The sequence below is a fragment of the Oratosquilla oratoria genome, unplaced genomic scaffold (assembly GCF_046742065.1).
Source record: "Oratosquilla oratoria isolate Oo_2021 unplaced genomic scaffold, ASM4674206v1 SCAFFOLD298, whole genome shotgun sequence".
NCBI lineage: Eukaryota > Metazoa > Arthropoda > Malacostraca > Stomatopoda > Squillidae > Oratosquilla > Oratosquilla oratoria.
The window spans coordinates 77111-90753 of record NW_027467649.1 but is presented as its reverse complement, the minus strand read 5'-3'; the positions used below and the strand labels follow the sequence as shown (position 1 = coordinate 90753).

Here is a 13643-nt window from a genome sequence, read left to right as displayed (position 1 = left end):
CAGGGATTGGAGATGGTTAAAGAAAATGGAGAAAAGTGGGAGGTGAGCCAGCTGTTGTTTGCGGACGACACTGCGCTTGTGGCAGGATCGGAGGAGGGTTTGAGGAAGTTGGTGACAGAGTTTGGGAGAGTATGTGATAGAAGAAAGCTAAAGATAATTGTGGGTAAAAGTAAGGTGATGAGATGTACAAGGGGTGAAAGTGGCAGTAGACTGGAAGTGAACATTAAGGGAGAGCGACTGGAGGAAGTGGATAGTTTTAGATACTTGGGTGCAAGTGTAGCAGGAAAAGGTGGAGTGAAGTTGGAGGTAGAATGTAGATTGAGAGAAGTGAGTAAATGCCTTGGTGGATTAAAGAGTGTAATGAGGAATAGACATTTAGGAATGGATGCTAAGAGGAGACTGTATGAAGGAGTGATTGTGCCAACAGCACTGTATGGGGCAGAAACGTGGAACATAAGAGAAGTAGAGAGGAGTTTGAATGTGTTTGAGATGAGGTGTCTGAGAAGTATGGTGGGGGTTACTAGGCTGGATAGAGTGAGAAATGAGGAGGTGAGGAGGAGAACAGGGGTGAAAAAGGAGCTGGGAGATAGGGTTGATGAAAGAATATTAGGATGGTTTGGACACATGGAAAGAATGAGTGAAGAAAGACTAGTAAAAGAGGTATGGAAGGCAGATGTGGAGGGAGTGAACATGAGGGGACGTCCTAGGATGAGGTGGATGGATGGGGTGAAGGGGGCTTTGGGGAAGAGGGGAATGTCTGTTGAGGAAGGAAGGGAGAGGACGGAAGACAGAGGTGAGTGGAGAATGGTTGTATATGGATGATGTGTGATTGCATGAGGAGGAATGGGTGGGGGTGTGGGGGGTGGGTAGTATGTGTGAGTAAATTTTGACGTAGCCCGAAGGGATTTCTCCCCGTCCTCTCCTTATATCCAAGGGGGGACGGAGAGGGGGGGTCGCCGATTAAATGAAGCGGCCTTGCTGTGGATGTGCTGTGTCTTGCGACACTGCTTCTGACCCAGGGCGGTGGGCAAGGTGCAGGGATGACCCGTCATCCAGGAGGTGCTCGGATGAGAGGGAGGGTGGGAGGGGTGTAGAGTGTATTTAGGGATGTAATGGGTGGGAGTGTTTTTATGCCTTTCCCTTTTTGGCTACCTCCTTTGAAAGGGGGAAAAAGCCTTGGTATATGTATGTACAATAGAGACAGTTCTGACCGAAGATCTGAAGCTCCACAAAGTCTGTGCAAAGTTCATGCCAAAGATCCTCTCCGACAACCAGAGGCAGTTTCGTGTGGAATGTTGCACTGACATTCTCGAAATGATAGAGGCTGATTCAGGTTTCCTGAATAAGGTAGTGACTTGCGACGAGAGTTGGGTGTTCACCTACGACCCTGAGAGCAAACGTCAGAGTAATCAGTGGAAGCAAGCGACCTTCCCTAGACCCAAAAAGGCAAAGATGAGAAGGCCATGATCATTTCTTTCTTTGGCTCCCAGGGGCTCATTCATGTTGAATGGGTTCCTCAGGGTCAAACCGCCAATAAGGAATATTACCTTACTGTTCTGAAAAGGTTCAGGGAGAAGATGAGGAAGAAGAGGCCTCAGCAGTGGAAGAGTGGTCAGTTCCACCAGGACAATACCCCATGCCACAAGTCAACGCTGGTGACCACCTGGATGGCCGACAGGGGAATGAAAGTGGTACAACACCCACCCTACATCCCTGACCAAGGATCCTTGCAACTTCTTCCTGTTCCCATGCATGAAAGACAGCCTCAGGAGAACCAGATTCCAGTCAACAGAGGAGCTGAAAGAGGGATCGGAAAGTTACCTGAAGGGACTACTGAAAAAGGACTTTGAGGTCTTCCAGGATTGGGAAAGATGCATGCAGAAGTGTGTATATGCGAGAGGCAATTATTTTGAAGGAGACAGTTTTGTAAGCTTATGAAAATAGTGTCTCTCCTGACATTTTCTCATTACTTATTGAGCAAGGGAGTATATATATATATATATATATATATATATATATATATATATATATATATTTATACCGGGTATATATATATATACAGTCAAACCTCGAAAGCCCGGACCCTCGTATGACCGGTCGAAATGAACAAAGGGCAAAGTTCCCTATTTGTCCAGTAGATGGCAGCGACGGCCATACACGTGTACTCAAACCCGGCCCAGTCAAGCCGCCACCAGGGCTGCCGTTTCATAGAATTTTGTACCAAAACGTAGTAAAATAGCGGCATGTGACAACTGCACAAGGACATGAGGAAATTTTTTCTACATATCAGCGGGCTGTTAAAAACATTCAAAAACTCAAACTTTTGTTTAAAAATCATAGAACTACTTATCAAATAATAAATGGTACATCAAAAATGTGACTTTTATTGGTAATTGTGTTACTTATAAAATATTATACCGTGTAGAAAAAAAATCTACACTAAAGTTTCAGCTTTCTTTTACCGGTAATAATAATAATAATAAAAAAATTATATCTTACTGAATATGTTAGGACATGGGGGCCTTGTATACATTCAAGAAAAAAAAACTAGAACCAACATTTTGTCAAAGTTTGACAAGTATATCTTGCTATGAAAGTCTGCACACTCCCAAGAAAAATGTATGCCCCGGTATGGCTACACTCCCATTCTACACGGCAGTGTAGAAAATGCAGCAACCCTGGCCGCCACCACTGTCCTGTGTGTATACCTTCCGATATTTAAGTGTACGTAATAAAAAATACAGTACACTGTATGTACAATACATTTACATGCCTGTATTACAGTTATTATTGCAGAATTATTAGTATTATAGTATTATTATTACAGTATTGTTATTATTACAGTGTTAGAGTATTATTCTTATGTATTTCTATGCCATATCATACATTACATATACGTATACCGCTACGAATATCTACGGGTGTTAGGGAGACATTTTCGATGACCAGACTTTTGGCATGACCGGACCGCCCTTCAACCCAATTAGTCCGGGCTTTCGAGGTTCGACTATATATATATATATATATATATATATATATATATATATATATATATATATATAATATACAGGTAGTCGTCGACTTACGACCTATGCGACTTACGACTGATCGACTTTACGACCACGAGATAGTGCAATAATATTTAACATTTAATAGAGTAATAGAATTGCAATGTTATGCCTGGCAGTGCAGTACAATTACTTTACATGCTGCGAGATGCAAGTACGACAATTTTGGCAGGCTGCCGGCAGCATCACCATTTCAGCCAGCTAAATATTCTTTCACTTTGTTTGTTTGAAGTAAAATGTTTCCTAATTTTGCATTGCATTTTGTATTTTTATATATTTTGCAATTAATAAAATGTAACAGTAAAACTTTTTTTTATGCCTAGGCTAGTTTGTTGTCGATAACAATATGTTCGGTACAGTACGTAAACGAAAAGAATGTGTTTTGAAATAAAATTTTACCTTACATTTTGTATTTTTATATGTTTTGCAATTAATAAAATGTAACAGTAAAACTTTTTTATGCTTAGTCTGTTGTCGATAACAATATGTTCGGTACAGCATTTTGTATTTTTATGTTTTGCGATTAATAAAATGTAACAGTAAACTTTGTTTATGCTCTGTTGTCGATATTTTCGGTATAGTACGTAAACGAAAAGAATGTGTTTTGAAATAGAAATTTTCCTAATTGTGCCTTGCAATGATTTTAATTTAACAAACAAAAAAGTAGTTGTAGGTCAAAGATGACAGGACTTTATTCAGTATGCGTAGGCCTAGGCTGCGTTTCCTAACAAAAATTATAAAAAGTTAATGAATATTAAAGAACGTAGCTCAAAGATAATACGATTTTATTCAGTATGCATACGTTTCCTTAACCCCTTCCATACGGTGCCGCACACGTAGGCGTCATGGACTTAGATCTCGGTGGCAGCAGCCAATGCCAGCCGTACGACGTGTCGTATTAATACTCGCATCATAAAATATAGTCACCGCTTATATCGATCGTTCTCTCTTCACCCGTGAATTTTGATAACCATAGAAAATGCGATTACAAAAGAATTAGAAAGAATGTCATTATGGAGGGGCGACTACAATAAATATAATCAAGACGCCGATATGGCAGCCTCGCGAATACACTCGCTCCCCATGACGCCTACGTGTGCGGCACCGTATGGAAGGGGTTAAGAAAGTCTGGTGGTAAAATAATAAAAATTTTGAAAAATACAGTATCTAATATCATAGGTCAAAGATGATAGGTTTTTATTCAGTATGCTTAGGCCTAAGCTACGTTTCCCAAAGAAAATCAGATAAAATTATAAAAAGGTTAAAAATACTATACAACATAGTTCAAAGATGCTAAGATTATTTCAGTATGTTAAATATAATATACAAAACATATATACAGTAACAAAAATAATATATAAAGGGTAATATATACTGTATATATATAAAATCCGACTTGCGTCCAGATCGACTTACGACCTGTCTGTCGGAACCGAACTCAGTCGTAAGTCGACGACTACCTGTACATACATAAGTAATTTAGACAAATGATTTGGATGATGGAGAACATAAACACAGGGGAAGGCACGGAACCCTAAACACTCTAACAGTTTGTTCACGTAGAACTTCTTCTGAAGAAGTTCTATGTGAACGAAACGTTTGAGTGTTTAGGGTTCTGTGCCTTCCCCTGTGTTTATGTTCTCCATCATCCAAATCATATATATCTATATATTTATATATATATATATATATATATATATATATATATATATATATATATATATATAAATATATATATATATATATGCACACACACACACACCAAAGGCTTTTTCCCCCTTATATGGGAGGTAGCCAAGTCAAAAGGCATCCATCCACTCCCATCCACCACCCTTGTTTCCCTCTCATCTCAGCTCCTTTCATAAATATCCTTCTAAAATATCCTTTCTAAAATACTGAATTAGTCAAAATATATATACATAACACTTACCTCACATCTGGCTTTCTTAGTAGTGGGTCCCCCTTGGTTAGTATTTCTATCTATCTTCTGAACTTCCTGATGAAGGAGCACAGCTGGAGGTAAAACTTGGCACAACTTGTACCACCCTCCATCATTAAGCAAATCATGTCCTCCAACAAAGAAGTGAGGGTAACATGACAGGTGTGCCAATATAGTACCCCGAATACGTTCCTCCCTCTTCAGTCTGTAATATCAGAATGTTCAGAATTAGTCACTGTAGAGAGGTCTGGAGACAGAGAGCACGTCCGTCATGACTGAGCACCATGATGGAGGTCAGGATGTTAAGAGGACCTGAGGAAGAACGAAACTGAGCTTCTCTCTAGCATCCAGCTTCTAGAACAATACAATGAGAAAGAAGATAATAACTTACCTTTTGTCCACGAAGAGATCATTCCAGTGCTGGAGAATAAACTTGTAAATATCCAGCTTCCAATGGAAGAATCCTTTTCTATGTCCAGCAGGATTCTTCATATGAAGGTTGTACAGTGTGAGGAGTAGCAACTGTGTTCTGAAAACCAGAATATCAAACAGAAAATTACAGAAATACTACTCTGGAAGTAACTACTCTCACTGGTATAAATAGCCAACATTCCTAAGTCTATGTCTTAACTCCTCACAAAGATGGAAAAGAAAAGAAGATACAAAGGTTTAAAGAAATAGTACAACAGCAGGTAGAGGAAAATGCTAAAAGGTAATACGGGTAATTACAGAAAAGGAAAACTTGGTAAGAGACACAGTGGATAAAAAAAAAAAGTGCATTGCAGTTTATGGTATTAAAGAAAAACATATGTACAAATACCAAAAGAAGTGCATTGCAGTTTATGGTATTAAAGAAAAACATATGTACAAATACCAAAAAGAAAAAGAAGAGAAATTGCAAAGGAAATTCTGAAAAAGGTTCAAGAAGAGGGACAAGAATTGCACAAAGAAATTGAGGTGTATAGAATGAGACAATACTCTAGAGGAAAACACTATAGGCCACTAAGAATCAAACTAAGGACTCAAATGATAGCTGAAGAGGTACTATCAAAAGCAGCAATGCTGGCAAATAGTGAAAATTATAAAAATGTATGGATAAAAAAGGGAATGAGCAATGAGGAAATTGAGAAAGAAAAGAAAGGAGACTAAAAAATTTTTTTTTTTTTTTTTTTTTTTTTTTGGAGATTACTGGACCTGAGGCTGAGAAAATGGTACATTAAAAAAAAAAAAAAAAAAAAAAAAAAGGAAACAAACCAAAAGAGAAGAAAAAATAAAAAATAACATATACATAGATGGTATGATTTCAGGCCTAAACAAATTGAATGACTACCTTTTAATAGAGAAACCAGACATAATGGGAATTGTGGAGACAAAATTAAAGGTCTACCATCAAATACTGTGGGACAAGGTCAATACAACCGTTGGATGAAAAATAGAACAGAGAAACAGGGTGAAGTCATGTTTTTGACTAAGAAAGGTTTAAATGTGACAATGATAACAGGAAAAAAATAATGTGGAATTGATTATGATTAAAGTTGAAAACAGAAATATGAAAAGTAGAAAATTTACAGCAATATATGTGCCCACAAAAACACAGGTTTGGACAGATAGTGATCATTCTAAAATACTAGAAGACACAAAGAATGCATTAATTGAATTAATGAGAGAAGGAGGAAACATAGTAATTATGGGTGACTTTAACTCAAAGGAAATTTGTTGGGATGAAATGACAGTAAAAGGTGAAGAGGAACTTTGGGGAAATATTCTGCTGGATATGACCATTGAATACACATTGACTCAATGGGTGAAGGAAAATACCAGATATAGAAACAGTGAGGGACCATCGAGATTAGATTTATTATTTACATCAGAGCCTGAAATCGTGGATAAAACAGAATAAAAGACACCAATTGGGAAGAGTGACAACATACTAACAGAGTTTGAACTAAAAGAACAAATTGATGTGAGAAGAAATGGGAAATATAGAAAAGGAAGAATGTACAATAAAACATATTTTGAAAAACTTAGACAATTTTTTCAAAATGCTAAGTAGGCAAAAACTTTAAATGAAGACAAAATTATGAAAGACAAATGGAACATGTCAAAAGAAAAATACGAGGGAACAGATAAATATCAAAGAAAAAACAAAAATGGGCATACATAAAGTGTTGGTATAACAAAAAGTGTAGTGAGGCTAAAGACAGAAGAGACAAAGCCTGGAAGATATGGAAAGACAAAAAAAGGCAAACATACATCAAACTAAGAAATAAATATGTAAAAATGTGCAGAGAAGAAAAAAGAAACTATGATAAAACATAATAGAAAAATGTAAAGACCAACCTACAATATTCTACAGGTATGTAGATGATAAACTAAACGACAAATACAAAATATTGAAACTGCGTGAAGAAAATAATGAACACATAGATGATGTAGAAATGGCTGAAACTATAATCTAACATTTTAAATCTGTATTCACAATTTAAAGTTCACAAAATTGGGAGGAAGGACAGAGAGAAAGATCCCCCTAATGAAAGAAACAACAGTGACACAGAAAGAAATAATACATACAAAAAGACAAAGGCATAGAAACCACTCCCACACATTCCATCACCTACATACTCCACTCCCCTCTACCCTCCCTCTTATCTTGGCACCTCCTGGATGATGGGTCATCTCTGCAACTTGTCCAATGCCCTGGGTCAGAAGCTGTGTTGCAAGACACAGCACATCCACAGCAAGGCTGCCTCATTAATTTGGTGACCCCCCTCTCCATCCCCTCATGCAGAAAAGGAGAAGACAGGGAGAAGTCCCTTCGAGCTGTGTCAACTGTGTATTTCTCATACATACTCCCTCACCCCCCATCCCACACCCACCCACCACATGCATCACAGCATAATCCATATACAACCATTCTCCATTCACTCCTATCTTCTGTCCTCTCCTGTCCTTCCTCAACAGACATTCCCCTCTTTCCCAATGCCCCTTTTACTTCATTCATCCATCTCATCCTAGGTCGCCCCTTCATGTTCACTCTTTCCACCTCTAATCTTTCATCACTCATTCTTTCCATGTGTCCAAACCATCCTAACACTCTTTTATCAACCCCATCTCCCAACTCCCTTTCCACCTGCATAGAGCTGATGGCCAGGGGTGGTTGCTGCCGTTTGGCCCCCAACTCTTGGGGTTGGGGGGTGGTCCCACGACGTAGACCCAGTACTTCTAAGCTACCAGAAGAGGCTGGATGACCGCGTTGTGAACAGCTGCCCAGGATGTAACACTTCACCCCATACCATACAACACATAATGGAAGACTGCATTATACACAATCATGCACGCAAACAACACAACATACGCTCTATAAAGGCTTTGTGGGAAAACCCAGTTTCGGCTATGGCATTCCTTGGGGAGACGGGACTGCTCGGACAGACAGTCTAGGGAATGACAACAACAACAACAACAACTCCCTTTCCACTCCTGTTCTCCTCCTCACCTCCTCATTTCTCACTCTATCTAGCCTAGTCCATTTCATCTCAAACTGATATGGACAAAGGAGTGAATTATTACATGAATTTCTTTGCTGACAATGCTAAATTGCTCAAGAGAGTGAAAACAGAAGAAGATTGCAGATTGTTACAAGATGACCTACATAAAGTATGGGAATGGAGTCAGAAATACGAATTGAATTTCAACATCAAGAAAGGTAGCATGATGGAGTTCGGAAAAGACAAAAATAGAGTTTCGGGAAAATATATGATTGGAGACAAAGAAGTAAAGAAAGTTAACTCAGAGAGGGACCTAGGAATAATCATCTCAAGTGACTTGACACCAGACAAACATGTAAACAAGATATTTGGAGAGACTCACAATTTGTTAAGATCAATGAAGGTGGAATTCGACCACATGGATGAAGAGATGGCTAAGAAATTAATTGTTACATTGATAAGACCGAAACTAGAATATGCTATATCAATGTGGGCACCTAGCACAAAGAAAAACACAAAGAAATTAGAAAGAATCCAAAGAGCGGCGACTAAGATGGCACCTACACTATCAAATTTGACATACAAACAAAAATTGGAGAATTTACAACTGACAATGTTAGAGCAGAGAAGGGAGAGAGGCAATTTGTTGACCATTTTCAGAATTATGAAAGGAATGGAAGTTCTTGATAGAGATGATCTATTAAAATGGGACAAAAGAGAAACAAGAGGACATGCAAAGAAACTAAAGAAAGACAGCTACAGAAGAGATCTGAAAAAGAACAGTTTCTCACACAGAATGATTGATGTCTGGAACAAATTGAACAGTGAAACAGTTAATGCCAGAACTATACACGAATTCAAAAGGGTAGGAAATGGTCCAATCGATGGAGTGGTTGGGAAATGTGGAGTTCCAGGAAAGAATCGTAGTGGAGAGTTGATGGTGGAAATGTGTCTAGAAAGAGAGTTGATGATAGCAAATACAGTGTTTTGGAAGAAAGTCAAGCATAAGTACACATGGGAGAGGGTGGTGGAGGGAAGTGTGGTAGATAGAGCGCTAATGGATTATGTAGTGGTAAATAGGATTATGATAGGAACAGTTAAGGATGTACATGTGCTAAGGGGAGAGGGTGGGGGAATATCAGATCATTTTTTGGTGGAAGGTAAGTTGAGAGTGGAGGATAGATGGAGAAAGAGGAAAGGGACAAAAGGTAGGGAGGTTCTTAGAATGAACTCTTTGAATGAAAAGGAAAAGGAGAAGGAGTAATGAAAGAAGCTGAAGGAGGAGTGGGAGGGAGTAAAGGATAGAGTAGAGCTGGGTGTGGAGGAGGAATGGGGATGGTTCAAGGAGGGAGTCATAAAGTGTGCAAGGATGGTGTGTGGAACAAGAAGGACAGGGGGAAATAAAAGAAAGGGTAGTGAATGGTGGGATGAGGAAACAAAGAAGGTTGTAGAAGAGAAGAAGCGAGCTTTCACAGATTGGTTACAAAATAGGACGAGGGAGTCATATGAGAGGTACAAAGAAAAGAAAAGAGAAGTAAAGCAAAAGGTAAAGGTTGCAAAGAGGAGAGCAGATGTGAAATGGGGTAAGAGTATGACAGAAAATTTTGAAAGTAATAAAAAGATGTTTTGGAAAGAAATTAAGAGAGGAAGAGGAGGCGAATCAAGTAGAGAAGAAAAGGTAAAAGGTGCAGATGGAGAAATGATAATGGAAGAGAAGGCAGTAAGGGGAAGATGGGCAGAATATTTTAGGGAGTTGCTAAATGTGAAGGAGGATAGGGAAGGAAAGATAGCTGCAGTGGGAAATGCGAAGAAAATGAGAGTGATGAGTGAGGAGAATGGAGGAGAAATAAGGAAGGATGAGGTGAAGGCAGTTGTTAAGATGATGAAAGCAGGTAAGGCACCTGGTCTGGATGGATGCCATGCGGAATGTCTGAAAAAAGGAGGTACAGTGATGGTGGACTGGTTGGTGAGGTTATTTAATGTTTGCTGAAGAGAGGGTAGATTGCCGGAGGACTGGAGGAGTGCCTGTATAGTTCCACTTTACAAGGGAAAAGGGGACAAGTGTGAGTGTAGTAGTTTCAGAGGGATTAGCTTGTTAAGTGTAGTTGGGAAGGCTTATGGGAGGATCTTGATTGAGAGGATTAGGAGAGGAACAGAAGGAGTAATTGGTGAGGAACAGGGTGGATTTAGGACAGGTAGAGGTTGTGTAGATCAGATCTTTGTGGTAAGACAGATATGTGAGAAAGCTATAGGAAAGGGGAAGGATGTTTTTTGGGCTTTTATGGATCTGGAAAAGGCTTATGATAGGGTAGACAGAAAGACACTGTGGGAGGTTATGCAGATATACGGGATAGGAGGAAAGCTTCTCGGAGCTGTCAAGAGTTTTTATGAGAGTAGTAGAGCTTGTGTCAGGATTGGAAATGGAAAGAGTGAGTGGTTCGAGGTAAAGGTGGGACTTCGTCAGGGATGCGTTATGTCGCCCTGGCTGTTCAACTTATACATGGATGGGGTGGTGTCAGAGGTAAATGCAAGGGTAGTGGGCAAGGGATTGGAGATGGTTAAAGAAAATGGAGAAAAGTGGGAGGTGAGCCAGCTGTTGTTTGCGGACGACACTGCGCTTGTGGCAGGATCGGAGGAGGGATTGAGGAAGTTGGTGGCAGAGTTTGGGAGAGTATGTGATAGAAGAAAGCTAAAGATAATTGTGGGTAAAAGTAAGGTGATGAGATGTACAAGGGGTGAAAATGGCAGTAGACTGGAAATGAGCATTAAGGGAGAGCAACTGGAGGAAGTGGATAGTTTTAGATACTTGGGTGCAAATGTGGAAGGAAAAGGTGGAGTGAAGGTGGAGGTAGAATGTAGATTGAGAGAAGCGAGTAAATGACTTGGTGGATTAAAAAGTGTAATGAGGAATAGACATTTGGGAATGGATGATAAGAGGAGACTGTATGAAGGAGTGATTGTGCCAACAGCACTGTATGGGGCAGAAACATGGAACATAAGAGAGGAAGAGAGAAGGAGTTTGAATGTGTTTGAGATGAGGTGTCTGAGAAGTATGATGGGGGTTACTAGGCTAGATAGAGTGAGAAATGAGGAGGTGAGGAGGAGAACAGGGGTGGAAAAGGAGCTGGGAGATAGGGTTGATGAAAGAGTATTAGGATGGTTTGGACACATGGAAAGAATGAGTGAAGAAAGACTAGTAAAAGAGGTATGGAAGGCAGATGTGGAGGGAGTGAACATGAGGGGACGTCCTAGGATGAGGTGGATGGATGGGGTGAAGGGGGCTTTGGAGAAGAGGGGAATGTCTGTTGAGGAATGACGGGAGAGGACAGAAGACAGGGGTGAATGGAGAATGGTTGTATATGGATGATGTTGTGATTGCATGAGGCGGAATGGGCGGGGGTGGGGGGTGAGGTAGTATGTGTGAACAAAATTTGACGCAGCCTGAAGGGATTTCTCCCCGTCCTCTCCTTTTATGCAATGGGGGGACGGAGAGGGGGGGTCGCCGATTTAATGAAGCGGCCTTTCTGTGGATGTGCTGTGTCTTGCGACACTGCTTCTGATCCAGGGCAGTGGACAAGGTGCAGGGATGACCCATCATTCAGGAGGTGCTCAGATAAGAGGGAGGGTGGAGGGGTGTGGAGTGTATTCAGGGATGGAATGAGTGGAAATGATTTTATGCCTTTTCCTTTTTGGCTACCTCCCTTGTAAGGGGGAAAAAGCCTTGGTATATGTATGTATGTATGTTATCTTTGTCACGTTTAAGCCTTTCTTAGTCATAAACATGACTCCTTCACCCTGTTTCTCCTTTCTATTTTTTATCCAATGGTTGTATAATCCTTGTCCCACAGTATTTGGTGGTAGTGGACCTTTTAATTTTGTCTCCACAATTCCCATTATATCCAGTTTCTCTTCTAGATAGTCGTTTAATTTGTTTAGTCCTGAAATCATGCCATCTATGTTGGTATACATTATTTTTCTTTTTTCTTTTCCTCCTCCATTTTTGTTTATTGCATTTCCTTTTTTTCTATACCATTTTCTCAGCCTCAGATTACTCAAAAAAAAAAAAAAAAAAAAAAAAAATCTCTGTTCTTTTTCCTCATAGCTTTTTTTCATACATTTTTTGTACTTTTCATTTTTTTGCCAACTTTGCTGTTTTGATAGTACTTCCTCTATCATTTATGACCTTAGTTTAATTTTTAATGGTCTATTTTTCTTCTTTAGGGTATAGTCTCATTCTATGCACTTCTATTTCTTTTTTCATTACTTGTCCCTCCTCTTGTAACTCTTTCAGAGTTTCTTTTGCAATTTCTTTCTCCTCTTTTTCTCTTAGGTATCTAGCTACATTATGTTTTTAATACCATAAACTACTATGCACTTTTACTATGCATTTTTTTATTCACTGTGTCTCTGACCCAATTCTCTTTTTCCTTACAGTTTCTTTTGCATTCTCTTCCACTTGTGGCTGTACAATTTAAAAGTTATTTTCTGGTTTTCTTGTTCCACTTTCCAGTGATTTTTAATTTTTTTGGAGATCTGTCTCTTTTATTGTTTATCCAACTTTCTTGGTCACTGCTTGTATTTGTTCTTTTACTTATGACAGGGTAGATGGACTAAACATCTGGAAGAGAACAATATACTAAATCGTTTTCTCAAGAGTGCACTCTGTGAAAAGCATGACTCCTCCCCACAACCCAAAGAGTGTACCACACACGCCGACCACAGAGCCATCAACACCTTCGTCGCTGGGTCCCAAAGAAGAGGATAAACAATGAAAAAGAAAACCTGGTTTGTATTGTATGAGAGAGAAATCGTGGGTGTCCATAATTATCTCTCTGCAGTTCTAGTTAAATGTATTAAGTCGCAATTAGCAAAAAATGAAGGAAAATAACGAAAAAGTCTGACTTGAGCAACAACTGAGAATCAGAGCCATCTAGTGATGCCATGCCGAACCCTGATATAAACAAACTTTACAAGACTCCAGCAGCCACATGGGAATATCACAACGATGCTTTTTCTGGATTCAGTAAGTACGAAAGAAGGAGTTTAAGTTGAATCTTAGAGATGGAAAGGAAAATTAGCAAAAACAGGATACGGTTTGAGATTTCTAACCTCAGGAAAACTTGGATCTAAGAAATGAGATTATGGAAATGA

General features: G+C 39.4%; 1 protein-coding gene across 1 annotated transcript in view; it reads right to left on the bottom strand.

Annotated features, from left to right (window-relative positions):
* LOC143023060 (cysteine-rich protein 2-binding protein-like) overlaps positions 1–13643 on the bottom strand; it is a 53116-nt gene that overhangs the window by 25206 nt on the left and 14267 nt on the right. The window contains exons 2-3 of the mRNA XM_076181536.1: positions 5399–5536; positions 4999–5212 (exon numbers count right to left, since the gene is read on the bottom strand). Of these exons, the coding sequence (XP_076037651.1) occupies positions 4999–5212; positions 5399–5536 (352 nt within the window). The remainder of the gene's footprint in view (positions 1–4998; positions 5213–5398; positions 5537–13643) is intronic.